Genomic DNA, 27,876 nt, shown 5'->3' with positions numbered 1-27,876 from the left:
AATATATTATTTTTAATAATATAAAAAGATTATATCATATTAATATTAAAATATTTTAATTAAATTTTAAAATATTAAAAATAAAATATAAAAAATAAAAAAATTATTAAAAATTTAAATTTATAAAATCAAATCGAAATAACCCACGATTCATTTCAATTAAATTTTTAATTAAAATTGATTCGATTTAATTAAATTTTCGATTTTTAAATCAAAGCGGCCGATTATTCACTCCTGCTTGCACATCATATTGAATTAAAGTAATTTATTACAAGTAGATGCATTAAAGCTGACACAAAATTGCAGATAAAACATACTAATTATGCCAATTCTTCTCTAAAGGAAGTTTGATTAATTTGGCTAATTAATGATCATTTTCAAGCTTTTGAAGCATCTCAACCACTTGGCTCATGGTGGGCCTATCATCTTTGCATTCCTCCACGCATTTCAATGCCACTCCCACAAGAACTTCCAATTTTCTTTTATCATAGTCCACTCCGATGGCAGGATCTATGATCTCTTCAACCCAGCAACTACTTGGAGAAGCTTCAAGTTTCTTCTCCCTCACCCATTCGACTGCCCTTTTGTTCTCCGCCACTCCACAACCATTTTCAGCATCATGGCCATCCATTGATGGGCTCCTTCCGGTCACTATCTCTAACACCACCACCCCATAGCTGTAGACATCCACTTTGGAGGTGATGGGCAGATTAAAGATCCACTCTGGAGCCATGTAACCTCTTGTTCCTCTTATCTTTGAGAAGCTTGAATTGTGAAGCTCGTGACCTCTGCTTAGTAGCCGAGATAGACCAAAATCTGATACTTTAGGTTCATAATTAGCATCCAATAGTATATTTTGTGGCTTTACGTCACAATGCAGAACCCACTCCAAGCATTCTTCATGCAAATAAGCTAGCCCTTTAGCAGTGCCCAATGCGATTTTGAACCTCTTTTCCCAATCAAGTTCCATGGAAGAGAGGTTTTTAGCCAATGATCCTTTCTCCATATTCTCATAGACCAAAAGCCTGTGCTTTTTGTCTGCACAGTAACCCCACATCTCTATTAAGTTCATGTGATTAAGCTTCCCAACAGTGCTTACTTCTGCTAGAAATTCAGCTTCTCCTTGGCTTGCATTGTTTAATCGTTTGATTGCTGCAACTCTTTGATCTGCTAATACCCCTTTATAAACTATTCCAGTAGCTCCTCTACCAATTTCTTCGATGAAATTTCTTGTTGCTTCTTTCAGTTCTGAGTAGCTAAATCTTCTGAAGCCAGTAGCAGCAAGAACGTATTCTTCAGAAGTTGCAGCTATCATTTGCCGGCTTTTAATGAAATAAAGCCACACCAAAACCATGGAAAGGATCTCAACTATCCCAGTTGCAATAACAAAACCAAGCAAGAACTTTAAGGACCTCTTTCCATCAGATTTAACATACCTTCTCTCAAGCTGCTTAGCAGCTCCAGCAAGACAAAGTAGAGTGAGCTCTTTAGCTGACCAGTGTTTGGAAGGACTGATTTTCGGCACTTTCAAATATAAATCTCCTTTGAAATTGGGCGCAATCCGCCCATTTAGCAATTGTAACTTTAGGAAACAATAAGGAATATTGTCAGGGTGGTTATGCTCGAAGAATCTGAATACAAACCCTTTACAATCATATCTTCCCAGGCACACTTTCTCACAGTTCTTCACAGAATAATTTTCAAACCGACGAAAATCATAGCCCTACATTTCAACGTTAGGTAATCCAATGAAGGTAGCCTCGGTCTCAACACTAGAAACCATAATCTCTGGTTCGCAGCCTAAAGACAAATCAGCAGGATTTTTAATTTTATATCCTGGAAGACAAGAACATTTCCTACCAAAGCTAGGGACACATTTACACACACTATTAGGTCCGCATGCTCCATGGATCTTGCACGGTTGAGAAAAGACTTGCACTGAAATTACCCAACTCCCATTTCTATTCTCTCTGCTATACAAGCGAAGATTACCATCAAAATCAAGGGTCAATCTTCGCTGAAGTTGCTGTCCATAATCTGCAGAAAAGAAACTGAAATTATCTGATGAAGTAAATTTACCAAAGGAGTCGAGTAAAGCGATTCTGGTGCTGTTGTAAGATGATCTGCCAGCTTCCCAGCTCAAAAGCCTAGAGTCTGGCCAGAAAGCACTTGAAAATTCAGGACCATCATAAACAAGACGAAGAACATTATCATCATGGAAAGATAGCTTGTAGAAACCAGAAGAAAAGTTTGTCAAGCTTCTTGAAGAAACAAGAAGAGAGTCTCTGGTGAGCGGTTGTAGTGGAAGAAGGGTATCTGTAGGTGAATCAAAGCTTTGCCATAGAATGACACGCTCTCTACTAGTAATTAGAACAAGATTTCCAGTATCATAAAGCTGTAAATAAGATGAAGAGAGAGAGAAAGTGTTGGATTCCCAAACAACGGATTTACCAGCATCTGTCAATATGAGATTTCCATTTTTAAGCAGAGACAGCTTTGAGTTTCTTCCATTAACGGGCAGATCTCGGTTTGCCATCCAGACTACAGTGCAACTATTAGAACAAGAGGGTTCAGTGAACCATATAGCGAAGGAATAAGCATTATCCCCGACTGGGTAAAAGCCAGCAGTGAAAATGGCATTAGGTGAAGTCAGAACATGGCCTGGCCTCTCTACGGAGAGAGATGATCTTTGGTTTAAAATGATAGAATCAGTAGGAAAAGTTGAAGATGAAGAAGACGCAGATGAAGGTGATCTAATAAGAAAGAAAACAATCAAGATGAAAGGAGTAGCCATAAGACAACACTAGTCAAATAGATTGGACCATTCATAGAATCCAAGGCTGTGGTGTCTTAATATCTTGCTTTCGTTTGATTAGGTTAGTCAGTACCCCACTAGATACAGTATTCAACAAGCCAAAGTAACCCTAGAATATAAAAAATTATATTATTATTAAGGCTATTCACGTCAAAAAATCTCCATCCTTACATTTAGATTTTAATCCACGCATTTTAATTTTGACATAATAAAAATTTTTAAAACTCTTGTAAATTTGATTTTAAATAAAAATTAAAGTGTAAGTATTTTATTTATGTGTGGAAACACCGTATATTATCTAAAAAGTTTATATGACACATTGATAATTATAAATAAAAAAACGTCTAATTCAAATCAATTCTAATTAGGTACGCATCAAATCAACTCTAATCAATTCTAATTAGACAACAAAATTCAATCTTAACTTTCAATTTCAACCAAATTAACCCAATAAAATCATTGAGCAAAAAATAAAAGATTATGCTAATCTAATTCAAGCAAACCCAGGCAAAATGATCAAACATTGCACCAAATTTTTCTTACATGCAACAACAATAATCTAATTAAAATAAATTATAATCAGAAAGGCAGAAATTTGCCGTTGAAATCTTAAACCAATGGACATGGAAAATTATGAGAATATGGAAAATGGATCTGAGATTTTAAGGAGAAGAGAAGGGAGATTGCAATAACAAAGATTCAACTTTCTTCAACCAGCAGAACAATTTAGGGGGTTAATTTTTTTGGGGTTAAGGGTTTTATTTTATTTCTTTTTAATTATGTTTAAGGTTAATTCTTAGTTAGTTGTATGGAAGACTACAGTAAATATATAATGTGTCACATAATAAAATAAACCAGATGGGGATATACTCTAATTTCAATTTGAAATTAAGATAAAATTTTTAAGAATAGTAAAAAATTAGCTTATTATTAAATTAAAAAACTAATTATTGAATTAGAACTTTTAATCAAATTGAAATCAATTATATATAAAATATCACAGTTGAATATCAATCAATTTTTTTTTTAAATACTGTTTTTGGTCAATTTCACTCTTTTACCCCAACGTTTTAATTGGAGGAAAAAAAATCTTGAGGAAATCTTGCAGTCTTCTCGAATTGTCAAGCAAGCACTAGCAATAATAATAATATATAAATTATTATTCTTAAAATAAAATTAAAAAAATAATAAATAAACATTAAAAAGCTTTGGTTTCTTCCTTAAACTAGAGCACTCACTTTTTTTTCTCACGACCAAATAGAAAAGCTCTATTATTTAAAAAAAAACATATTTTTATTAATCCAAATCTCCTCCCCTTACTCTAATCAATCCATGAACTTCTAAAATTCTCAACTAGATCTTTATTTAAATCAATATTTGAAAATTAAAATATGATAAGTTTTAATTAGACCCAATTAATGAGATTCTATTTTCTTTTGAATCGATGATTTTCATAGGTTAATCTCAATAATATTTATAATTTATTGTGTATTTTTGTTGAGCCTGTGTAATTTTGGGTGGTCTAGTTATACCGAAATATTATCGAATTTTTCTTAAAAATATATTGTAACGACCCGAAAATCGGACCGCTACCGGCGCTAGGATCCGGGTCGACTTAAGGCCGCCGGGACCCGTAGCAAGCCAAACATACATCCTGGAAACATGTTTAATCCCATACATGATCAAGAAAATACATAAAAATTAAAACTTTTCTTTCATACATTCTATCATACGCCAAACTCAACCTGTGCATGCACTGAACATATACATAATCATCATCATAACCTGACCCCTCCATGGGATCTCATCAATGCCCCCAATGGGTGGCATAACATGTGTTGAGTTGGCTAACATAGTTATCAATAAACATCTAGGATCATGTAATAAAAAGGGATTACAATAACTATGGTCAAGCACACTTCTAAACCTCAATATTATTACATTACACATCTATACATCATTATACAGTTTGTCATGTCCATATTCTAACTATTACATACATATGACTTTTACTCTTCTTGACTTCTCTGTCTAGCCCGTACCTGCAATCCTGGGGGATTAGGGAAAATGGGTGAGCTACAAGAGCCCAGTGAGCAGAATAATAGAAAACAATATTTAAATCTCATGCCATTATGTAATGCAACACATCACAACTAATCACATCTCGGATGGTATTGTCACCAATAGTCCTCTACATTTCCAAAGTGCCGGGACGTAGAATGGGTACAACCGGTCTTTCTCTTAACATAACATATCATAACATACCAATGTGCCAGGGACGTAGAATGGGTACAACCTGGACTTTCTCTTACATAGTGCCAGGGACGTAGAATGGATACAACCTGGACTTCCATACCATCTCATGCCGTAGCATCATCATACCATATGAGGACTAAAGGATCATTCAATAACCAATCCACATCAACATCATAAATGCAATGCAACATATTCGTGAATTCTAATGCAAACAACCTAATTCATCACATGGCATTCATGATGCATGAACGTGCTCAATTGTGTAATTCATTTGCTTTAAAAACATAAAGGTTTATTCTACTCACCTCTTGCTGAAGCTCTACTGACTCAGAAGCAGCTGAACTCACTGCTGGGGTCCTTGGTTCCTCGGGTCCGAACCTGCACAGGTGGACTCAAATGAGGGACCAAACAACCAGAACATAACTCTAAAAACATCCCTCAAAAACCCCCTAAAACATCTCAAAACATCCATGCAAAACATACAAAGAAAGGCTGGACAGGGCACTTTCGGCGGCAGGTTCGGCGGCCGAAAGTCCCTCCAGAGCCGAAAGTCAGGCAGGTTCGGCGGCACCTTCGGCGGCCGAAACTCCCAGACAGAGGCGAAACTCATGCATGTTCGGCGGCACCTTCGGCGGCCGAAAGTGCCAGACAGAGACGAAAGTCTCTTTTCGGGGGCAACTTCGGCAGCCGAAAGGCCTGCCTCCCTAGCCATGTTCGGCGGCCGAAAGTTCCTTCGGCTGCCGAACCTGGTTTTTGCCAAAGGGCAGAAACTTGGCTCCTTTATGCACATTTGCCTCCCAAATCCTTCAACATGCATATAACTCATCCAAATCATGCAAATATACATACATTGGCTCCTAGGGGCTTCAAACTAACTTAAACCCCAACTACAACACACAACAACAACAAATCCAACATACATGCTCAAAACATAACATTAACTCAAAAACCTAACTAAGAGCTAAACATGCATTCTACCCCATAGATCTTGCATAAAACTTTCTTTAAACATGAAATGAGCTTAAGATCGGCTCTTATCTCTTGAAGATCGAGAGAGAGACGTCCTAAACTCGAAGGTGGGAGAGATTTGAGTTCTTGAACCTCAAAGCTCCAAAACTTGCTCAAAACTTGCAAATCTTCAAAACAACATAAAAACTTGTGAAAAACTTGAAAGATTTGAAGGAAAGAACTCAAGGATGGTGAGGAATGGCGGAAGGACTCACCTTGGCCGAAAATGGGGAAAAAGCTCGCCCGTTTTCGGCTAAGGGACCCTTTTATAGTGGCTGGCCAGGCCACGTTCGGGGGCCGAAAGTGCCTCCACATGCATGCCATGTTCGGCGGCCGAACTTGAGGTTCGGCGGCCGAACCTGGGCTTCCCTCACTTATGCCTTCGGGGGCCTAAAGCACTCCCGAAGTGCATGCATGTTCGGCGGCCGAACTTTGAGTTTCGGCGGCCGAACCTGAGTTTCCTCCAAGGGTGTTTTTATTCAAAAACTCATTTCCTCTTTATTTAAAATCATAAAAAACATTAAAACATTTTATGAAAACATGTTTTTACCCTACTAGAGGCTTCCAACATCCGAGATTCCACCGGACGGTAGGAGATTCCGATACCGGAGTCTAGCCGGGTATTACATTCTCCCCCCCCTTAAGAACATTCGTCCCCGAATGTTCCTCAACTAGCACATAGTATGGCATACACATAACATACATACAAAACACATAGAACTCACAAAGAACTAACCTTAGAAAAGATAAGGGTATTGCTGGAGCATGGACTCCCGTGTCTCCCAGGTGCACTCTTCCATATTGTGGTGGTTCCATAGGACTTTCACCATCGGGATTTCCTTGTTTCTTAGCTTTCTGATCTGGGTGTCTATGATCTGCACTGGCGGCTCAACATAGGTGAGATCCTCTTGGATCTCCACCTCAGGCTCACTAAGAACCTTGCCCGGATCTGACACAAATTTCCTCAACATTGAAACATGAAAAACCGGATGGATTCTTGCCATTGAAGCAGGCAAATCTAGCTTGTACGACACATTCCCAGTCTTCTGCAAGATTTCAAAGGGTCCAACGTATCGTGGGGCTAGTTTACCTTTCTTCCCAAAGCGAACCACTCCTTTCATTGGAGACACCTTGTGTAATACCCGGCTAGACTCCGACATCGAAATTCCTACCGTCCGGTGGGATTTGGATATCGGAAACCTCTAGAAGGGTAAAAGCATGTTTTTATGAAATGTTTTCACGTTTTTAATGGTTTTAAGTATGAAATTTAATGAGTTTTTGCATGAAAAGTCTTTGGAGGAAAACCCAGGTTCGGCCGCCGAAAGTCAAGTTCGGCCGCCGAACATGCATGCGTTTTGGAGGCACGTTAGGCCCCCGAAAGCATGAGCGAGGGAAGTCCAGGTTCGGCCGCCGAAAGTCAAGTTCGGCCGCCGAACATGGCATGCATGCGGAGGCACTTTCGGCCCCCGAACGTGGCCTGGCCAGCCACCTATAAAAAGGGGCACTTAGCCGAAATGGGCGAGCTTTCTCCCATTTTCGGCCACAGCTAGCTTCTGACCTCCCTCTCCCCAAATCTTGTGTTCTTTCTTCAGATCTCCTCCATTTTTCTTGAGTTTTAACCTCACATTGCAAGTTTTGAACTTTTAAGACAAGTTTTGGAGCTTTGGAAACTCAGGAGCTCATTTGCTTGGGTCTCCGAGTTTAGGTCGTCTCTCTCTCGATCTTCAAGAGGTAAGAGCCGATCTTAAGCTCATAGTATGTTTTAAATAAGTTTTATGAAGTTTTATGGGGTAGAAATGCATGTTTGAGTTAGTTGAACTATGTTAGGTTTTATGTGATTTTTGAACAATGTGGCATGTTTGAGTATGTTTGAAGTGTTGTAGATGGGGTATATGTTTGTTTGAGGCCCCTAGGAGCTTGTATGCATGTTTTGGTTGAGTGGTATGCATGATTTGAGCTTGGGAGGCGAAATGTGCATAGGAGAGCTGAGTTTCTGCCATTCGGGAGAAACTCAGGTTCGGCCGCCGAAGGGACTTTCGGCCGCCGAACCCCCTTGTGGAGGCAGCATTCGGCTGCCGAAGCTTGCCCCCGAAAGAGGACTTTCGGATCTGTCCGGGACTTTCGGCCGCCGAAGGTGCCGCCGAAAGTGCCTGACTTTCGGCTCTGGAGGGACTTTCGGCCGCCGAACCTGCCGCCGAAAGTGCCCTGTTCAGCCATTTCATGCATGTTCTTCTATGATTATTTCATGATGTTTTAGGGGGTTTTTGGGGAGTTGTTTATGAGTTGTTTAGAGTATGTTTGGTACCTCACTGGAGTCCACCTGTGTAGGATCGGACCCGAGGAACCAAGGTGTTTAGCAGTGTCAGCCATTTCAGAATCGGTACAGAGCTAGTCTCAGGTGAGTGGAACTGAACCTTATGTTTTAAAATAAATCAAATGTTAAGCATGTTCATGCATCATAAAATGCCATGATATGTAGTAGGTTGTATTGCATTAGTATTCACGAATATGATGCATTGCATAATATGTTGTTGATGTGGATGAATCTTGAATGATCCTTTAGCCCTCAATACGATATGATATGATATGACATGCCATGGTATGATATGAGATAGAAAGACCAGGTCGCCCCTGGCACTATGTTATGTAAGCGAACACTAGGTGAGGCCTAATCGCCCCTGGTGTAGTTGGACATGTTATGATATGAGTTAAGTAAGCGAATACTAGGTGTGGCCTCATCGCCCCTGGTATAGTTGGACGTATTACGACACGTAGAGGGCTATGGGTGACAAATTCATCCTTGATGTGATATGTTTGTGAAGTGATGCATTCCATGATAGCATATGTTAAAATGAACTGTTTTCTTTATGGTTTCTACTCACTGGGCTTTATAGCTCACCCCTCTCCCCTAACCCCAGTTTTGCAGGGTCAGTGGTAGTCCAGGAAGTCAACAGGATATGGCTATGATTGTGTTATGTAATAGAATAGTAGTGGACATGATGTAATGTAAGTTTATGTAAGGATGTTAAAGAGTTGTATTGAAAAATGATGTTTTGTAATATGTTCAGAGTTATAGAATTGTGCTTGGCCCGAGTTGGATAATCCCTTTGTGCATGAGTTTTATTTTTATGCTTATGTATGTATTGAACCGAGTTTGACATAAGGTATGCTGACCCTAGGGGTTCTATGAGTTCAGTCATAGTGCATACATAGGTCAAACTGGTTAAAGGTAAAGTTTTTAATTGTTTTTATAAAATGTCGTTCATGTTTGTGATTATACTGACTATACAGGATGCAGAGTAGGCTTGCTACGGGTCCCGGCGGCCTTATGCCGATCTGGATCCTAGCGCCGGTAGCGGTCCGATTTTCGGGTCGTTACAGAATGGTATCAGAGCCCTAGGTTCACATGGTCGGACCTATAGTGTGTCGGGCTCATAGAGGTTATAGAAGGGCAAGCACAATAGGAAGATCATGTCCACTAGGATAGGATATGGAGTCCTGTCTTGTATGATGATGTGAAATGCCATGATGATGAGCATGTGCATTAATGCTATGATATGTATGTTATGTATGTGGAGCAGGTTCATGTGTTTCCACGTGAACCATATAATGCTAATGTTTATGTGCTATGTTATGCTTTCAGAAGTCAAGATGAGAGGAACTCGTCGATCTGAGAGATTGACTGGAGCTCCGCCAGAGAATGAGGGCATGGATGCCCATTCCCCTGCTCTGCAGAGGGCAAGATCTTGTAGGACGATCAGGGAAAGTACATCAAGGGACCCTAGAAGGTCTTTTGATGCAGGTCGGAGGAGATCAGTTCATGAAGGTATGTCAGCGGATGTGATGGAAACAGAGGAGGATAACCAGAGAAGAGATAGTAGTTTGGGCATGAGTATGTCAGTAGAGGATATGGGAGAGTCCCAAGGAGGCACTCAGGTCTCGGGCTTTGTTCCATCACAGTATCCACCCTACCCGCAAGGGCCAGGGTATCCGATGGGAGGTACATCAGATTTCTTCAGCTATAACCCATATTCCACCTTTATGCCCTATCCTCCCTTTTACCCACAGTACCCCATGTTTCCATCCTCACCCTTTTTCCCAGGTCCAGCAAACCCTAACCTAGGGAATGCTGCACCTCCTCCACCACCAGCAGAACCAATAGTCCCTGATGTCCAGATACCCAAACCTGGTTCATCAGTTGGGGGTAAAGTAAAAATGACAGATTACCTAAAGTTGGATGCCCCCAAGTTTGAATTAGGTGATGACCCTTTTGAGTACCTCAGAACGGTGAAGATGATAACTGATGAGTTGGGAGCAAGTGACAGTAGAGCCATTCAGATGGCAGGGTTCACATTGAAATGTAAGAAGGCAAGAGAATGGTTCAAAAACTATGTGAACCCAAGGTTGGAAGGCTTATCCTGGGAGCAGTTTGCCAATGAGTTTGCAGGATGGGCATTTCCAGATAGTTCCAAAGAACTGAAGATGATCGAGTTCGAGCTCTGGTTCAGGTAACTCCAGATGTACGAGGTGCAGTAGGCAGCACAAGGGAGTCTATTTGATTGGGACAACATCATGCTTCAGGTGCGGACATGAGGGGCACATGGCACGTGAGTGTCCCACCGCGACCTTGGTGGCACGGTCCCAGCAGACAGTTTCGGGCAGTGTAGCTCACCCAGTAGCTCCATCCATGTTCCAGGGCAGTGGTAGAGGCGGAGACAGGGGGACAGCCCCTTCTTCAGCAGGTTCCCGTGGGGAAGGTCCATCAGCTCCAGCACGGATCTTCGCCATGACCCAGTAGGAGGCTAACACATCGAACCCGATGGGATCAGGTAATCTCACTCCGGTATGTTCTGATGTGTCTGTTTTATGAACCCTGATGTTTCTCTTTTCTTTGTTTGCTTGTGAGCCCTTGTGAGGTTGGGTTGATAGCTTATGGGTTAGAGTATCCCCTTGGGGTCAGTGCACCCAAGTGTGATCCATCTGTGGCAGAGTCAGTCTGCCGGTATAGTCAGAGTATGTGTTGTGAGTAGATGCCTTCCAGCTGACCTAGCGGTTCTAGCTTTGACTGTTTGACGTCATTCTAGAGTTGGATTGGTTCTTCTACTAGTGGTACTACCTAAGTCTGCAGAGACAAGGTAGTCAAGTTCAGAGGTCAGGATGGATCAGAGGTAGTCCTTAGAGGGGACAGAATAGGGATACCTAGAGGTTCAGTATCAACCCTATAGGCTCGTAGGTTGTTCAGGAAAAAGTTGTCAGGGATTCTAGCTCTTCAGAGAGAGTATAGCAGTCGGGTCAGGGAGCCCGCCTCAGTGCCCATGGTTAGAGAGTTTAGATGTTTCCCCAGATTAGTTCCCAGGACTACCGCCTGTCAGGGAGATAGAGTTCAAATTAGAAGTAATGCATGGAATTGGACCAATCTCTATCCCTCCCCACATGATGGTATCAACAGAGTTAAAGGAGTGATAAGGATCAGTTGTAAGAGTTGGTAGACAAGGGTTCCCATCTAACTGAGCACTTCACCTAGGGGTGTTCCAGTGTTGTTATGAGGATGAAGGATGGATCCCTAGGACTTTATATCGACTACAAGTCGTTGAACAAAGTCACTACCCAGATCAGGTAGTTGTTACCGTGGATCGACGATCTAGTTGAAATCAGCTAGCAGGAGCTGGTTGCCTTTCCAAGATAGATCTGAAGTCCAGGTACCATCAGTTAAGATCAAGGAAGAAGATGTACAGAGAGCAGTGTTTAGAACCAGATATGGGCACTATGAGTTCCTAGGAATGTCGTTCGGGTTAATGAACGCCCCTACAACATTCATGGATCTCATAAGCAGAGTTTTAGTCGGTTTCTGGATCACTCCGTTATTGTCTTCATTGACGGTACCTCGGTGGATTCCAGAAATGCAGAAGGGTATGCCCATTATCTGAAGTCAGGATTGCAGATCCTGAGAGGACATGGCTTGGATGCCCAGTTCTCCAAATGTGAGTTCCGGTCAAGGAGCATACCTTTCTTAGGTCATGGTATGTCGGGGAAAAGATAAAGGTGAGGCAGACTCGAGAAAGTTGAAGTTGTAGCTGACTAGCCCAGGCCCATTGTAGTGACAAAGATCAAGAGCTTTTTGGGGTTGGGCAGGTTACCTACTGGAGGTTCGTCTGGGACTTCCTTAGAGTTGCTGCTCCTATGACCAGATGGGTCAAGAAGAACTAGAGGGTTGCGTGGTCTTCTCAGTACGAAGAGAGCTTTGATGAGCAGAAGGAAAGGTTGATGTCAGCGCCAGTGGTGGCTCTGTCCGCCAGTAATGAAGATGTCACAGTGTTCTGTTATACGTTCCGAGTGGAACTAGATTGTGTGTTAATGTAAAGGGGGCAGGATGATTGCTTATGCTTCTAGGTAGCTGGAGAAGCATGAGTTGAATCATCTTACACATGATCTAGAGATGGCAATGGAAGTCCTTACACTCAAGATGTGGAGGCGATACCTGTATAAGGCGTGATAGTAGATCCTTACAAATCGGAAGAGCTTGCAATACATCTTGAGTCAAGGGAGAAGGACATGAGGTATAAGAGATGGGTAAAAACTGCGTAGTGGTTATGACTTCAAGGTTTAGCATCTTTCGGCTGAGGTAGATATTTTTGATAGATGCCCTCAACCGAAAACCACTTGACAGCTTATCCCATCCCTTAGTATAGTAAGAAGAAGGCCAGTAGTCAAAGATGAGAAGAATCAGAACTGCTGTGAGTCAGCAGGAGAATCATGAAGTTGTCCGCAAGAGGCATGTAGAGTACCAGAAGAGAGAAGAGTTTTGTCAGAGTGTGCAGCGGAAGCATGTTGAGGTTCTCGAGGAAGATGAGGTGGCTGGAGGTGTCTCCTAAAGAGAGGGTGATTCGTTACGGGCAAAAAGGTAAATTAACTCTCTAATACATTGGACCCTTGAAATCCTGCAGAGGATTGGGAATGTATCCCACGAGTTAGATTTACCTACTTCAATGGAAGAGATCCATCCGTTTTTCCATGTTTCCACGGTATATAAGTTTGCGTCGGGTCCGAGTGAGGTTCTTGAAGGAACCAGAGGTGGAGATCGCAGAGGATCTCACCTATGTTGAGCAGCTAGTACAGACCGCAGACACGCAAGTTAGAAAGTGTGGAAACAAGGAAATTCTGATGGTGAAAGTCCCTTAGAATCACCTTAGATGATAAGTACACCAGGGAGACCGAGAGTTCATACTCCAGTGACACCGTGTTTCTTTTTAGATTAGAACTTATGTGTTGTTATGATTGTATGTTATGTTTTATGTTATGCATGTCCTAGTTGAGGAACATTCGGGGACGAATGTTCTTAAGGGGGGGAGAATGTAAGACCCGGCTAGACTCCGACATCGAAATTCCTACCGTCCGGTGGGATTTGGATATCGGAAACCTCTAGAAGGGTAAAAGCATGTTTTTATGAAATGTTTTCACGTTTTTAATGGTTTTAAGTATGAAATTTAATGAGTTTTTGCATGAAAAGTCTTTGGAGGAAAACCCAGGTTCGGCCGCCGAAAGTCAAGTTCGGCCGCCGAACATGCATGCGTTTTGGAGGCACGTTAGGCCCCCAAAAGCATGAGCGAGGGAAGTCCAGGTTCGGCCGCCGAAAGTCAAGTTCGGCCGCCGAACATGGCATGCATGCGGAGGCACTTTCGGCCCCCGAACGTAGCCTGGCCAGCCACCTATAAAAAGGGGCACTTAGCCGAAATGGGCGAGCTTTCTCCCATTTTCGGCCACAGCTAGCTTCCGACCTCCCTCTCCCCAAATCTTGTGTTCTTTCTTCAGATCTCCTCCATTTTTCTTGAGTTTTAACCTCACATTGCAAGTTTTGAACTTTTAAGACAAGTTTTGGAGCTTTGGGAACTCAGGAGCTCATTTGCTTGGGTCTCCGAGTTTAGGTCGTCTTTCTCTCGATCTTCAAGAGGTAAGAGCCGATCTTAAGCTCATAGTATGTTTTAAATAAGTTTTATGAAGTTTTATGGGGTAGAAATGCATGTTTGAGTTAGTTGAACTATGTTAGGTTTTATGTGATTTTTGAACAATGTGGCATGTTTGAGTATGTTTGAAGTGTTGTAGATGGGGTATATGTTTGTTTGAGGCCCTTAGGAGCTTGTATGCATGTTTTGGTTGAGTGGTATGCATGATTTGAGCTTGGGAGGCGAAATGTGCATAGGAGAGCTGAGTTTCTGCCATTCGGGAGAAACTCAGGTTCGGCCGCCGAAGGGACTTTCGGCCGCCGAACCCCCTTGTGGAGGCAGCATTCGGCTGCCGAAGCTTGCCCCCGAAAGAGGACTTTCGGATCTGTCCGGGACTTTCGACCGCCGAAGGTGCCGCCGAAAGTGCCTGACTTTCGGCTCTGGAGGGACTTTCGGCCGCCGAACCTGCCGCCGAAAGTGCCCTGTTCAGCCATTTCATGCATGTTCTTCTATGATTATTTCATGATGTTTTAGGGGATTTTTGGGGAGTTGTTTATGAGTTGTTTAGAGTATGTTTGGTACCTCACTGGAGTCCACCTGTGTAGGATCGGACCCGAGGAACCAAGGTGTTTAGCAGTGTCAGCCATTTCAGAATCGGTACAGAGCTAGTCTCAGGTGAGTGGAACTGAACCTTATGTTTTAAAATAAATCAAATGTTAAGCATGTTCATGCATCATAAAATGCCATGATATGTAGTAGGTTGTATTGCATTAGTATTCACGAATATGATGCATTGCATAATATGTTGTTGATGTGGATGAATCTTGAATGATCCTTTAGCCCTCAATACGATATGATATGATATGACATGCCATGGTATGATATGAGATAGAAAGACCAGGTCACCCCTGGCACTATGTTATGTAAGCGAACACTAGGTGAGGCCTAATCGCCCCTGGTGTAGTTGGACATATTATGATATGAGTTAAGTAAGCGAATACTAGGTGTGGCCTCATCGCCCCTGGTATAGTTGGACGTATTACGACACGTAGAGGGCTATGGGTGACAAATTCATCCTTGATGTGATATGTTTGTGAAGTGATGCATTCCATGATAGCATATGTTAAAATGAACTGTTTTCTTTATGGTTTCTGCTCACTGGGCTTTATAGCTCACCCCTCTCCCCTAACCCCAGTTTTGCAGGGTCAGTGGTAGTCCAGGAAGTCAACAGGATATGGCTATGATTGTGTTATGTAATAGAATAGTAGTGGACATGATGTAATGTAAGTTTATGTAAGGATGTTAAAGAGTTGTATTGAAAAATGATGTTTTGTAATATGTTCAGAGTTATAGAATTGTGCTTGGCCCGAGTTGGATAATCCCTTTGTGCATGAGTTTTATTTTTATGCTTATGTATGTATTGAACCGAGTTTGACATAAGGTATGCTGACCCTAGGGGTTCTATGAGTTCAGTCATAGTGCATACATAGGTCAAACTGGTTAAAGGTAAATTTTTTAATTATTTTTATAAAATGTCGTTCATGTTTGGGATTATACTGACTATACAGGATGCAGAGTAGGCTTGCTACGGGTCCCGGCGGCCTTATGCCGATCTGGATCCTAGCGCCGGTAGCGGTCCGATTTTCGGGTCGTTACACCTTGAGCAATATCAGATCCCCCTCCTGAAACTCTACTAGCCTTCTACGGATGTCTGCATAACTCTTCTGTCTGCTTGCAGCAGTCTTGATTCTCTCTCTGATTATGGGTACCACCCTGCTGGTGATCTCTACTAGATCAGGCCCTGCCAAGGCCTTTTCTCCAACTTCCTCCCAGCAAACCGGTGATCTGCACTTCCTCCCATACAAAACTTCATATGGAGCCATCCCGATGCTAGCATGATGGCTGTTATTGTAGGCAAACTCCACCAAAGGTAGATGCTGCCTCCAAGAACCGCCAAAGTCCAGCACACACATTCTAAGCATATCCTCGATAGTCTGGATGGTCCTTTCTGACTGTCCGTCAGTCTGGGGGTGGAAGGCAGTGCTGAAATCCAACCTAGTACCCATGGCATTCTGCAGACTCCGCCAAAACCTGGAGGTGAACTGGGGCCCTCTATCAGACACTATTGAAACAGGAACCCCATGCAGCCTGACGATCTCATCCACATATACCTGCGCCAACTTGTCCACAGAGTAGCCACTCCTGACAGAAATGAAGTGAGCAGATTTGGTGAGTCTGTCCACAATCACCCATATGGAGTCCACTCTGTTGGACGCCGCCGGTAACCCCACTACGAAGTCCATAGCTATATTCTCCCATTTCCATTCTGGAATAGGTAGTAGGTTAAGCATTCCAGCCGGCTTCTGATGTTCCAGCTTCACCCTCTGACATACTTCGCAGGCGGACACAAACTGTGCCACTTCTTTCTTCATAGCTGGCCACCAATAAACCTTCTTCAAATCCTGATATATCTTGGTGGCCCCGGGGTGAACGCTGTATCTTGCATTATGAGCCTCTCTCATAATGTCTCCTTTTAGCTCTATGTCATCTGGTACACACAATCGACTCCCATAGCGGAGGATCCCCTTACTATCAAATCTGAACTCACTGTCCTTGTCTGACTTAACAGTCCTGGCAATCTTCACTAACTCTGGGTCCTCATGCTGTTTCTGAGCCACCTGCTCCAGAAACACGGGTGTCACTTTCATCTGAGCAACCAAGGCACCTGTACCAGACAACTCCAACTGTAGACCTTCATCAATGAGCTTGTAAAACTCCTTCACCACTGGTCTCTTCTCTGCCGTGATGTCGGATAGACTGCCTAGTGACTTCCGGCTTAGGGCGTCTGCCACGACATTCGCCTTACCCGGATGATACTGAATCTTGCAATCGTAGTCACTCAACAGCTCTACCCATCTCCTCTGTCTCAAGTTCAAATCTCTTTGACTCAGGATGTACTGCAGGCTTTTATGATCTGTGAAGATCTCACATTTTACCCCATAGAGGTAGTGCCTCCACATCTTGAGCGCAAAGATTACTGCTGCCATCTCAAGGTCATGTGTGGGGTAATTCAACTCATGCTTTTTCAGTTGCCTAGAAGCATAAGCAATCACCCTCTCATTCTGCATCAGTACACAACCCAGTCCCACACGAGACGCATCACAAAAGACTGTAAAGTCCTCATCACTAGATGGCAGAGCTAAAACTGGTGCTGAAGTCAACCTCTTTTAAGCTCTTCAAAACTCTCTTCGCACTGGTCGGTCCACAGAAACTTCTGATTCTTCCTGGTTAGTCTGGTCAGAGGAGCTGCTATTTTCGAGAAGTCCTGGACGAACCTCCTGTAGTAACCTGCCAAATCCAAGAAACTCCTGATCTCCGTCACTGAAGTGGGTCTAGGCCAGTTAGCTACAGTTTCTGTCTTCTTGGGGTCCACCTCAATCCCATTCTCTGACACTACATGCCCCAAGAACGAAATGCTCCTCAGCCAGAACTCACACTTAGAGAACTTGGCATACAAGCCATGTTCCCTCAAGGTCTGCAGAACCAACCTCAAATGACGGGCATGCTCCTCTGCATTTCTGAAATACACCAAGATATCATCTATGAAGACAATAACGAAGTGATCCAGGTACTGGCTAAACACTCTGTTCATGAGATCTATGAATGCTGCAGGGGCGTTGGTTAACCCGAACGGCATTACAAGGAACTCAAAATGCCCATATCTGGTCCTGAAGGTTGTCTTCGGCACATCCTCGTTCCTTATCCTTAGCTGATGGTACCCCGATCTCAGATCTATTTTGGAGAAACAACCTGCTCCAGCTAGCTGGTCGAATAGATCGTCGATCCTTGGTAATGGGTACTTATTCTTGGTAGTGACTTTGTTCAACTGCCTGTAGTCGATACAAAGCCTAAGGGATCCATCCTTCTTTCTCACGAACAAAACTGGTGCACCCCAAGGTGAAGTTCTCGGTCGGATGAAGCCCTTTTCTACCAACTCTTGCAACTGTTCCTTCAATTCTTTCAACTCGGCTGGAGCCATCCTGTAGGGAGGGATAGAGATCGGTCGGGTTCCAGGCATCAATTCTATCTCGAACTCTATCTCCCTAGCAGGTGGTAAACCTGGCAGCTCGTCTGGGAAGACGTCTAGAAACTCTCTAACTACTGGCACCGAGGCTGGCTCTCTAACTTGACTGCTAAGCTCTCTCACATGAGCCAAATACCCCTGACATCCCTTCCTAAGCAACCTACGAGCCTGAAGAGCTGATATCAGACCTCTAGGTGTACCCCTCCTGTCTCCCCTGAAGACAACCTCAGACCCATCCTGAACTCTGAACCTGACTACCTTGTCCCTGCAGTCCAAGGTAGCACCATGGGTAGATAGCTAGTCCATCCCTAGAATGACGTCAAAATCTGTCAAATCTAGAACCACCAGGTCGGCGGACAAGCATCTTCCCTCAACAAACACAGGACTACATTGGCAGACTGACTCTGCCACTAATGGATCACACTTGGGTCCACTGACCCAGAGAGGACACTCTAACTCAGAGATCATCAACCCCAACCTCTGGACGGCTCTCGGAGCAATAAAAGAATGAGATGCACCAGGGTCCATCAAGGCATACACATCTGAACAACCAATGACTAAATTACCTACCACCACGGTGTTAGATGCGTCTGCCTCCTGCTGAGTCATCGTGAAGATCCGTGCTGGAGCTGATGGACCTTCACCTCTGAAGCCCGCTGAAGAAGAGGCTGCCCCTCTCCCTCTGCCTCTGCCGCTGGCCTGAGTCATGGCTGGAGCTGCTGGCTGAGCCACACTGCCAGAAGCTGTCTGCTGAGACTGTGCTCCAAAAGCTGCCCTAGGACACTCCCGAGCCATGTGTCCCTCTTGACCGCATCTGAAGCAGGCTGCTGTCCCAGCCCGACAAACTCCCCTGTGTAGCCTACCACACTTTGCGCAAACTGCATTATCCGCGCCAGAGCTTGAGCCACTCCCTAGTCCCAGACTAGACTTGACCTTGTTCCAAAACTTGTTCTTCTTGGGCTTCCTAGTGGTGTTACTCCACTTTTTGCTACCTGAAACTGCTGCACTGAAAGAAGAAGAGCCTGGGGTCTTAGAACCAGAAGGCTGTACCACTGACTGCTTAACTGTTACCTGAACAATGGCACTGGCCTCCATTTTCCGGGCCATATCCACTATGGCATGGAAGCTCTCCCTGTCTGTTGACTGGATCAAGGAGGAATACCTGGAGTGGAGTTTCATGATATACCTCCTTGACCTTTTCTGATCCGTGTCAAGATTTTGCCCTGCAAATGGCAACAGCTCCAAGAATCTGTCTGTGAACTCCTCTACACCCATATCCTCGGTCTGCCTCAACTGCTCAAACTCTATCATCTTCAGCTCCCTTGAACTATCTGGGAAAGCCCATCCTGCAAACTCGTTTGCAAACTCCTCCCAAGACATGCTGTCTACTCTGGGGTTCACATAATTCTTGAACCATTCCCGTGCCTTCTTGCACTTAAGTGTGAACCCAGCCATCTGAATGGCTCTACTATCATCAGCCCCAATCTCATCTGTGATCACCTTGACCCTCTCAAGATACACAAACGGGTCATCCCCTTTTTCATACTGGGGAGCACCCAACTTCATGTAGTCGGTCATCTTGACCTTGCTCCCACTGGCTGAGCTAGGTCTAGGAGGTTGAGTAGCTGGGGCTGCTGGTTCTGTAGGTGGTGGAGGTGGTGCAACATTTTCTGAAGTAGGGTTTGGATAGTAAGGTGGGGGTGGATACATTGGGTATTGTGAATATGGTGGGTAGTAGGGTGGGTATGGCATCTGTGTGGGATAAGGGGTGAAGCTAGGGTAATCCGATGTACCTCCCATCGAATACCCGGGATCTTGTGAGAAGTGTGGGTAGTGGGGTGGCTGCACAAATCTCGAGGCCTGAGTGCCTCCTTGGGACTCTCCAATTCCCTCTTCTGACATACTAACTCCCAAACTGCCATCCCTTCTCTGCTCTACATCCATATCATCCCCCATGTCCTCTGACGCTCCTCCCCGAACTGTTCCTCTGACTGATCTGCTTCTACCCAGATCCAAAGACCTTCTAGGGTCTCTTACTGTTCTGTCCCTATTGGACCTGCTTGAAATTGCCCTAGGCAATGTAGGAGGACGGGCGCTCATGCCCTCATCCTCAGGTGGCACTCCAGTCAATCGTGCAGATCGACGAGTTCCCTTCATCCTGTTTTCTGAAAAACAGCACATCACATAAACATTAGCATCATATGGTTCATGTGGGCACACATGAACCCTCATCACATACATCACATATCATTAACGCACATGCATAAAATCATGGCATTTCACATCATCAAACAAGGCAGGACTCCACATCCTATCCTAGTGGACATGATCTTCCTATTGTGCTTGACCTTCTATAACATCTATGAGCCCGACACTCTAGGTCCGACCATATGAACCTAGGGCTCTGATACCATTCTGTAATGACCCGAAAATCGGACCGCTACCGGCGCTAGGATCCGGGTTGACTTAAGGCCGCCGGGACCCGTAGCAAGCCAAACATACATCCTGGAAACATGTTTAATCCCATACATGATCAAGAAAATACATAAAAATTAAAACTATTCTTTCATACATTCTATCATATGCCAAACTCAACCTGTGCATGCACTGAACATATACATAATCATCATCATAACCTGACCCCTCTATGGGATCTCATCAATGCCCCCAATGGGTGGCATAACATGTGTTGAGTTGGCTAACATAGTCATCAATAAACATCTAGGATCATGTAATAAAAAGGGATTACAATAACTATGGTCAAGCACACTTCTAAACCTCAATATTATTACATTACACATCTATACATCATTATACAGTTTGTCATGTCCACATTCTAACTATTACATACATATGACTTTTACTCTTCTTGACTTCTCTGTCTAGCCCGTACCTGCAATCCTGGGGGATTAGGGAAAAGGGGTGAGCTACAAGAGCCCAGTGAGCAGAATAATAGAAAACAATATTTAAATCTCATGCCATTATGTAATGCAACACATCACAACTAATCACATCTCGGATGGTATTGTCACCAATAGTCCTCTACATTTCCAAAGTGCCGGGACGTAGAATGGGTACAACCGGTCTTTCTCTTAACATAACATATCATAACATACCAATGTGCCAGGGACGTAGAATGGGTACAACCTGGACTTTCTCTTACATAGTGCCAGGGACGTAGAATGGGTACAACCTGGACTTCCATACCATCTCATGCCGTAGCATCATCATACCATATGAGGACTAAAGGATCATTCAATAACCAATCCACATCAACATCATAAATGCAATGCAACATATTCGTGAATTCTAATGCAAACAACCTAATTCATCACATGGCATTCATGATGCATGAACGTGCTCAATTGTGTAATTCATTTGCTTTAAAAACATAAAAGTTTATTCTACTCACCTATTGCTGAAGCTCTACTGACTCAGAAGCAGCTGAACTCACTGCTGGGGTCCTTGGTTCCTCGGGTCCGAACCTACACAGGTGGACTCAAATGAGGGACCAAACAACCAGAACATAACTCTAAAAACATCCCCCAAAAACCCCCTAAAACATCTCAAAACATCCATGCAAAACATACAAAGAAAGGCTGGACAGGGCACTTTCGGCGGCAGGTTCGGCGGCCGAAAGTCCCTCCAGAGCCGAAAGTCAGGCAGGTTCGGCGGCACCTTCGGCGGTCGAAACTCCCAGACAGAGGCGAAACTCATGCATGTTCGGCGGCACCTTTGGCGGCTGAAAGTGCCAGACAGAGACGAAAGTCTCTTTTCGGGGGGCCGAACTTTGAGTTTCGGCGGCCGAACCTGAGTTTCCTCCAAGGGTGTTTTTATTCAAAAACTCATTTTCTCTTTACTTAAAATCATCAAAAACATTAAAACATTTTATGAAAACATGTTTCTACCCTACTAGAGGCTTCCGACATCCGAGATTCCACCGGACGGTAGGAGATTCCGATACCGGAGTCTAGCCGGGTATTACATATATATATAAAATATATTTAAAATTCACATTTTACGTTTTATATTTTTATTCTAGAATATTTATTTATCATATAATATATTATTTTTCTTCTTGATTTTAGGGGAGGACTCAGTTTCCACTTTAGATAATAGGAGTGTTCCTGCGAACTAAACCTATTTTGTTCTCAGTACATGTGGGTGGATAAATATAGAACATTGATACTTTTCTTAAACATATATATATGTGTTATTTTATTTATTTAAAATGGGAATGGATAAAATGAATTCATATTTTTTGAATGAATGAAAATTGAATTTAAAGCACAGCTGAATAAATAACCGATTACATTCTATATGTGCACCAAACATATAACACCTTGATGACAGGTGATTTGTTTTAAGCTTAGTATATATTTATATTATCTTTGGGACAACGCTTGATATACAGACAACCTTTGGGGCGTATATCAGGTGGTCACCCTTTAGGTAGCTCTGCACATATGTATGACCAGTATTTTATTAGCTCTTGGACCAATATTGTCATCATAGAACCTAAGATGTCAGCATTGCTCTCAAGTTGTCATTATTTTATTTTATCACACCTGAGATGTCAGCATTATCCACAAGGAGCATGTTATGAGTGTATGCAGATTTTATTTTTTATATTTATAATTTTTGGATTTATTATCCAGCAGTGAAATCTTAGCAATTTATATTCAGCTTATTTTATATTAATTGAATGATATTGTATTTATTCAGCTGACTTATTTTAGCTAAGTATTTAGTACTATTAAGTATCTAAAATATATATTTTCCTCTTTGTTATTTATTTATCCGCTCACTGAGTAGATTGTACTCACCCCTTATACTTTTAATATTACAGATCCTTTTTGGTGATCCACTCCTAGCAGTCTTCATCTTCTAGTTTTGTCCTTCCTTCCACTTTGTCTACTCAGAGTCTAGTGGAGGTCAGGCCAATCCTAAGTCCTTTGTAACTTTTTGTAATTTTGGAAGATAATATATAAATTGTCTATTTAAGTGCTGGATGTATTTTGTTGGGTGTAAAAATATTATGAATTGACTAGACCAGCCATCAGTCCTCTCTTCTATATTAATATTTTAAAAATTATAGCAGGTTATACGTATTTATATATATACATATCAGGGGAAATTCTATCAGTTTTTCGAGTCATATCCGTCTCTACAGATTAGAAAATGGGTGTGACAATTTTTGGTATCAGAGCTTAGGTTTGTAGATTCTGTAGACTTTTCTTGAGTTAGTATTCTTAATTATATTCTGATAATTCTTTTCGTATTTTCGTTTGTAGGACAATGCCACCCAGAGTAGGTAATAGAAGTCGAGGCCGTGGTATTCGTACAGCTATATTAGCTGATATTGGTCAACCTCATAGGGATCCTACAGTTACACCTCCACCTCTAGAAGGGGTGGCAGATCATGTTTTATCTGAGAGCGGAGAAAGGCATAGAGATTTTGTTTCTCATGGTGTTGAATCAGGAGCATATCCGACTGCACCACCACCTCCATCGGCACCCGCAGTTGCACCTCCTGTCACACCTGCAGCTCCACCTCTTGTTCCACCTGTAGCACCAGCCATTCCTTTTCAGATAAATGCAGACCTGGGTGCTTTTGTGGCACAAGTAGTTACAACAGCTGTTACAGCTAAACCTAGAGATCCGTGGGAGATAGTGGATCGTGTCAGACGTTTGGGGGCTTATGATTTTAAGGGTTCTTCTGATGCTGATATTGCAAATAAATGGTTAAAGAAAGTGATAAAAGTGTTTAAATTAATGAAGCTGACTGATGCATATAAGGTAGATAATGTACATGGATTGCTTCAGGGTAAGGCTGAAATTTGGTTTGATAGCATACGTCGCATACATGGAGTTAGATTGACTTGGGATCAATTTATATATGAATTTCGCCAGGAGTATTTGTCAGAAAGTTACAGAAAAGGAAAACATGATGCATTTTTCAGGTTGTTTCAAGGAAGCCTCTCAATAAGAGAGTATATTGACAAGTTTGAAGACATCTATTGCTTTGTTTCAGACATATTGCCTTCTGAGGAAGCTAAATGTGACAGATTCAGATAGGGTCTACATGTCAATATCAGATCATCTATGACCTGGTTCAGAGGTAATAATTTTAGAGAGTTGATGGAAGCAACCTTGAACATTGAGAAAGTTAAGCAAGAAGAGAAAGAGTATGAGCAGAAGATGAGTAGAAAGCATACGCAGGTTTTACAGGGGTTCAGAGAGAGACCAGCTAAGAGAGGAAGCAGTTCATTTCAGTCCAAAACTGAATACAATGATAGTGGTAGAGGTTCTTTTGTCAATACAAAGCAGTAGATTACTCGACCACAATTTAGTAAGAGTTCAGTAGCACAACCAGTAGGTAGTTCCTTTGGGGCACAGAAACATGGGCAAAGGCAAGGATATAATTTTGGGTTTGAACAAAAGAAGAGACATTTTCCTCAATGTGTCACTTGTGGTAAATATATATCGTGCTGGGGAGTGCAGAAAATTCGATAAGAGTTGCTTTAAATGTGGTTCTTCGGGACATTTTGAGAAAGATTGTCCATTGCTGATAGCTAGAGACAGTGGTTCTCAGCAAGGATCAGTGGCACCTCAGAATCTAAACTATAGTATGACACCATCACAGGGTGTACCTACAGCACAAGCTGGGCCTAGCACAAGCAAAGCCAATGGAGTTACTTCATCTTCTCAGTCTAGACAAATGATACAACCTGATAGACCTCATACGCAGGCCAAAGTCTTTGCTATGACACAACAGGAGGCATGAGCATCTCTAGAGGTGGTGACTGGTATGTTAACTATTTTTGATAAAGATGCACACATTCTTATAGATCCTGGTTCCACTCACTCTTTCATAACTCAATCATTCTCTGTGCACGTTGATAGATAATTAAAACCCCTAGATTGTGGATTAGCTGTGAGTACTCCAGTTGGGGATTCTGTTGTATGTGAACATGTGTATAGGAATTGTGTTGTTTAGTTGGGCAATCATGAGCTGTTAGTGGATCTAATTCCTTTGTATCTACAAGATCTGGATGTTATTCTAGGTATGGATTGGTTATCCCATTATCATGCCACAATAGATTGCTATGAGAAATCAGTGGTATTTAATAGTCTAGAAGGATCCAAGTTCACTTTTTTTGGGGAGAGGCGTTTACTTGATCGCTAGAAAGATGCTTCGAAAGGGTTGTCAAGTGTACTTAGCCTATGTAATGGACAATAGCCTAGAAGGACCTAAATTGAAAGATATACCAATAGTAAGCAAGTTTCCTGATGTATTCCTTGAAGAGCTTCCTAGGTTGCCTCCAGATAGAGAGATTGAATTCTCTATTGATTTAAATTCAGGTACAACTCCTATTTCTATGGCACCATACAGAATGGCTCCAACAGAATTGAAGGAGTTAAAATCACAATTATAAGAGCTACTTGATAAAGGTTTAATAAGACCCAGTGTTTCGCCTTGGGGAGCCCCTATGCTATTTGTGAAGAAGAAGGATGGTTCCTTAAGGCCATGTGTTGACTATAGACAATTGAATCGAGTCACAGTGTGAAATAAGTATCCTTTACCCCGCATTGATGATCTTTTTTATCAGCTCCAAGGTGCTAAGGTATTCTCTAAGATTGATTTGCGGTCTGGGTATCATCAATTGAAGATCAAGGAGTCTGAAATACCCAAGACAACCTTTAGAACTCGTTATGGGCATTATGAGTTTCTTGTTATGCCTTTTCGATTAACTAATGCACCCACTGCTTTTATGGATCTCATGAATAGGATATTCAAGCCCTACTTGGATAGTTTTGTTATTGTATTTATTGATGACATCTTAGTATATTCTCATAGCAAGGAAGAGCACGAGATGCATTTACGGATAGTACTGCAAATTTTGAGGAATAAGCACATGTATGCTAAATTGAGCAAATGTGAGTTCTGGCTTGATCGGGTGGTTTTCTTGGGACATGTTATCTCAGCAGATGGAGTTTTGGTTGATTCTAAGAAGATTGAAGCAGTAGTCAATTGGGACCCTCCAACTAATGCTACAGAGGTTAGAAGTTTTCTAGGCTTAGCAGGGTATTATCGTTGCTTTGTTAAGGATTTCTCCATCATTGCAGCACCATTGACTAAACTCCTTCGAAAGAATGCAAAGTTTGAATGAACATATGAATGTCAAGAGAGTTTCGAAAAGCTTAAAACATGTCTTACATCAACTCCAATCCTTACCTTAACCTTGGGTACAAGTGGATTTATGGTGTACAGTGATGCTTCTCGCAAGGGTTTAGGCTGTGTACTCATGCAACATAGGAAGGTGATAGCTTATGCTTCTAGACAGCTTAGACCACATGAATTAAATTATCCCACCCATGATCTGGGATTAGCTGCATTTGTGTTTGCATTAAAGACATGGAGGCATTATCTTTATGGCGGGACTTGCTAGATATTTACAGATCACAAGAGTTTGAAGTATCTTCTCACACATAAGGAGTTGAATTTAAGGCAGAGACGGTGGATTGAATTACTTAAGGACAATGACTATACCATTGAATATCATCCAGGCAAAGCTAATGTGGTAGTTGATGCCCTTATTCGCAAGTCCTTTAGTAATTTAGCTTATCTCAAAACAGTTCGGCTTCCCTTGTTACTAGAGATAAGATCCTTAAAGGTAGAACTAGCAGTGGATGATGCAAGAGCATTATTGGCAACTCTCAAAGTTCGACCAGTTTTGATAGAAAAAGTCAAAGAAACCCAAAATCAAGATGAGCAGTTGAGTAAAATCAATAATGAAGTAAGAGATGGCACCCGTACCGACTTTTTCCTATGGGAGGATAGAACTTTAATGTTTGGTGATAGATTATGTGTACCCAAAGTGGAAAGCTTGAAGAGAGAGATTATGGAGGAAGCCCATCGTTCTGTTTACTCTATGCATCCAAGTAGTACAAAAATGTATAGAGATCTTAAGGAAAATTATTGATGGCCAGGCATGAAGAAAGAAATAGCTGACTTTGTGTTCACATGCTTAGTATGCCAACAGATTAAAGCAGAACATCAACATCCAACAGGAAAGCTGCAACCGCTCTCTATTCCAGAATGGAAGTGGGAACACATTACTATGAATTTTATTTCTGGATTGCCTCGTATTTTGCATGGACATAATGCAGTATGGGTGATAGTTAATAGATTAACCAAGTCAGCACAATTTTGCCTATCAGGATGGATTATTCTTTAGACAAATTAGTAGAGATCTATGTCAATGAGATTGTAAGACTCCATGGTGCTTCAGTTTCTATTGTTTTAGATAGAGATCCAAGATTCACTTCTCGATTTTGGCCTAGCTTACAAAATGCTTTAGGCACCAAGTTGAAGTTTAGCACTTCCTTTCACCCTCAAATAGATGGTCAATCAGAAAGAACTATTCAGACATTGGAAGATATGCTGAGAGCTTGTGTGATGGAGTTTAGAGGAAGTTGGATTAGGTATGTGTATTTAATGGAGTTTTCTTATAGTAATAGATATCATGCTAGTATCAGCATGGCTCCTTATGAAGATTTATATGGGAGGAGATGCAGAACACCATTGTGTTGGAATGAAGTAGGGGAAAGACAATTATAAGGCCTAGAATTAGTGCAACACACTATAGATAAAATTCAGACAATCAAAAGTAGATTAAAAGCAACACAAGACAGACATAAGAGTTATGTAGATCTAAAGAGAAGGGATATTGAATATAATGTTGGTGACAAGGTATTTCTAAATATCT

The 27,876-nt window shown here is 42.2% G+C and overlaps 2 protein-coding genes across 2 annotated transcripts; both read right to left on the bottom strand.

Moving 5' to 3' along the window:
- Positions 1 to 304: 304 nt before the first annotated feature.
- LOC110617104 (putative receptor protein kinase ZmPK1) lies at positions 305 to 2,879 on the bottom strand. Its single transcript, XM_043957321.1, has one exon. The coding sequence runs from the start codon at positions 2,792 to 2,794 to the stop codon at positions 1,724 to 1,726; it is 1,071 nt and encodes a 356-aa protein (XP_043813256.1). The 5' UTR covers positions 2,795 to 2,879; the 3' UTR covers positions 305 to 1,723.
- Positions 365 to 1,719, bottom strand: LOC122723835 (putative receptor protein kinase ZmPK1). Its single transcript, XM_043957724.1, has 2 exons — positions 1,691 to 1,719; positions 365 to 1,631 (listed from the first exon to the last, which is right to left on the bottom strand). The coding sequence occupies exons 1-2, from the start codon at positions 1,717 to 1,719 to the stop codon at positions 365 to 367; spliced, it is 1,296 nt and encodes a 431-aa protein (XP_043813659.1).
- Positions 2,880 to 27,876: the final 24,997 nt, after the last annotated feature.

This window comes from Manihot esculenta, chromosome 6 (assembly GCF_001659605.2).
Source record: "Manihot esculenta cultivar AM560-2 chromosome 6, M.esculenta_v8, whole genome shotgun sequence".
Classification (NCBI taxonomy): Eukaryota; Viridiplantae; Streptophyta; class Magnoliopsida; order Malpighiales; family Euphorbiaceae; genus Manihot; species Manihot esculenta.
This window is presented reverse-complemented; position numbering and strand designations above follow the sequence as displayed.

What these genes read in the sequence shown, in the direction of transcription:
- LOC122723835 (XM_043957724.1), bottom strand. Translation starts at nt 1,719, where the DNA reads ATGATTTTCGTCGGTTTGAAAATTATTCT. An exon ending in GTCGGTTTGAAAATTATTCT is followed by an intron (nt 1,632 to 1,690) that starts GTGAAGAACTGT and finishes GTTTGTATTCAG; the next exon opens with ATTCTTCGAGCATAACCACC.
- LOC110617104 (XM_043957321.1), bottom strand. Translation starts at nt 2,794, where the DNA reads ATGGCTACTCCTTTCATCTTGATTGTTTTCTTTCTTATTAGATCACCT.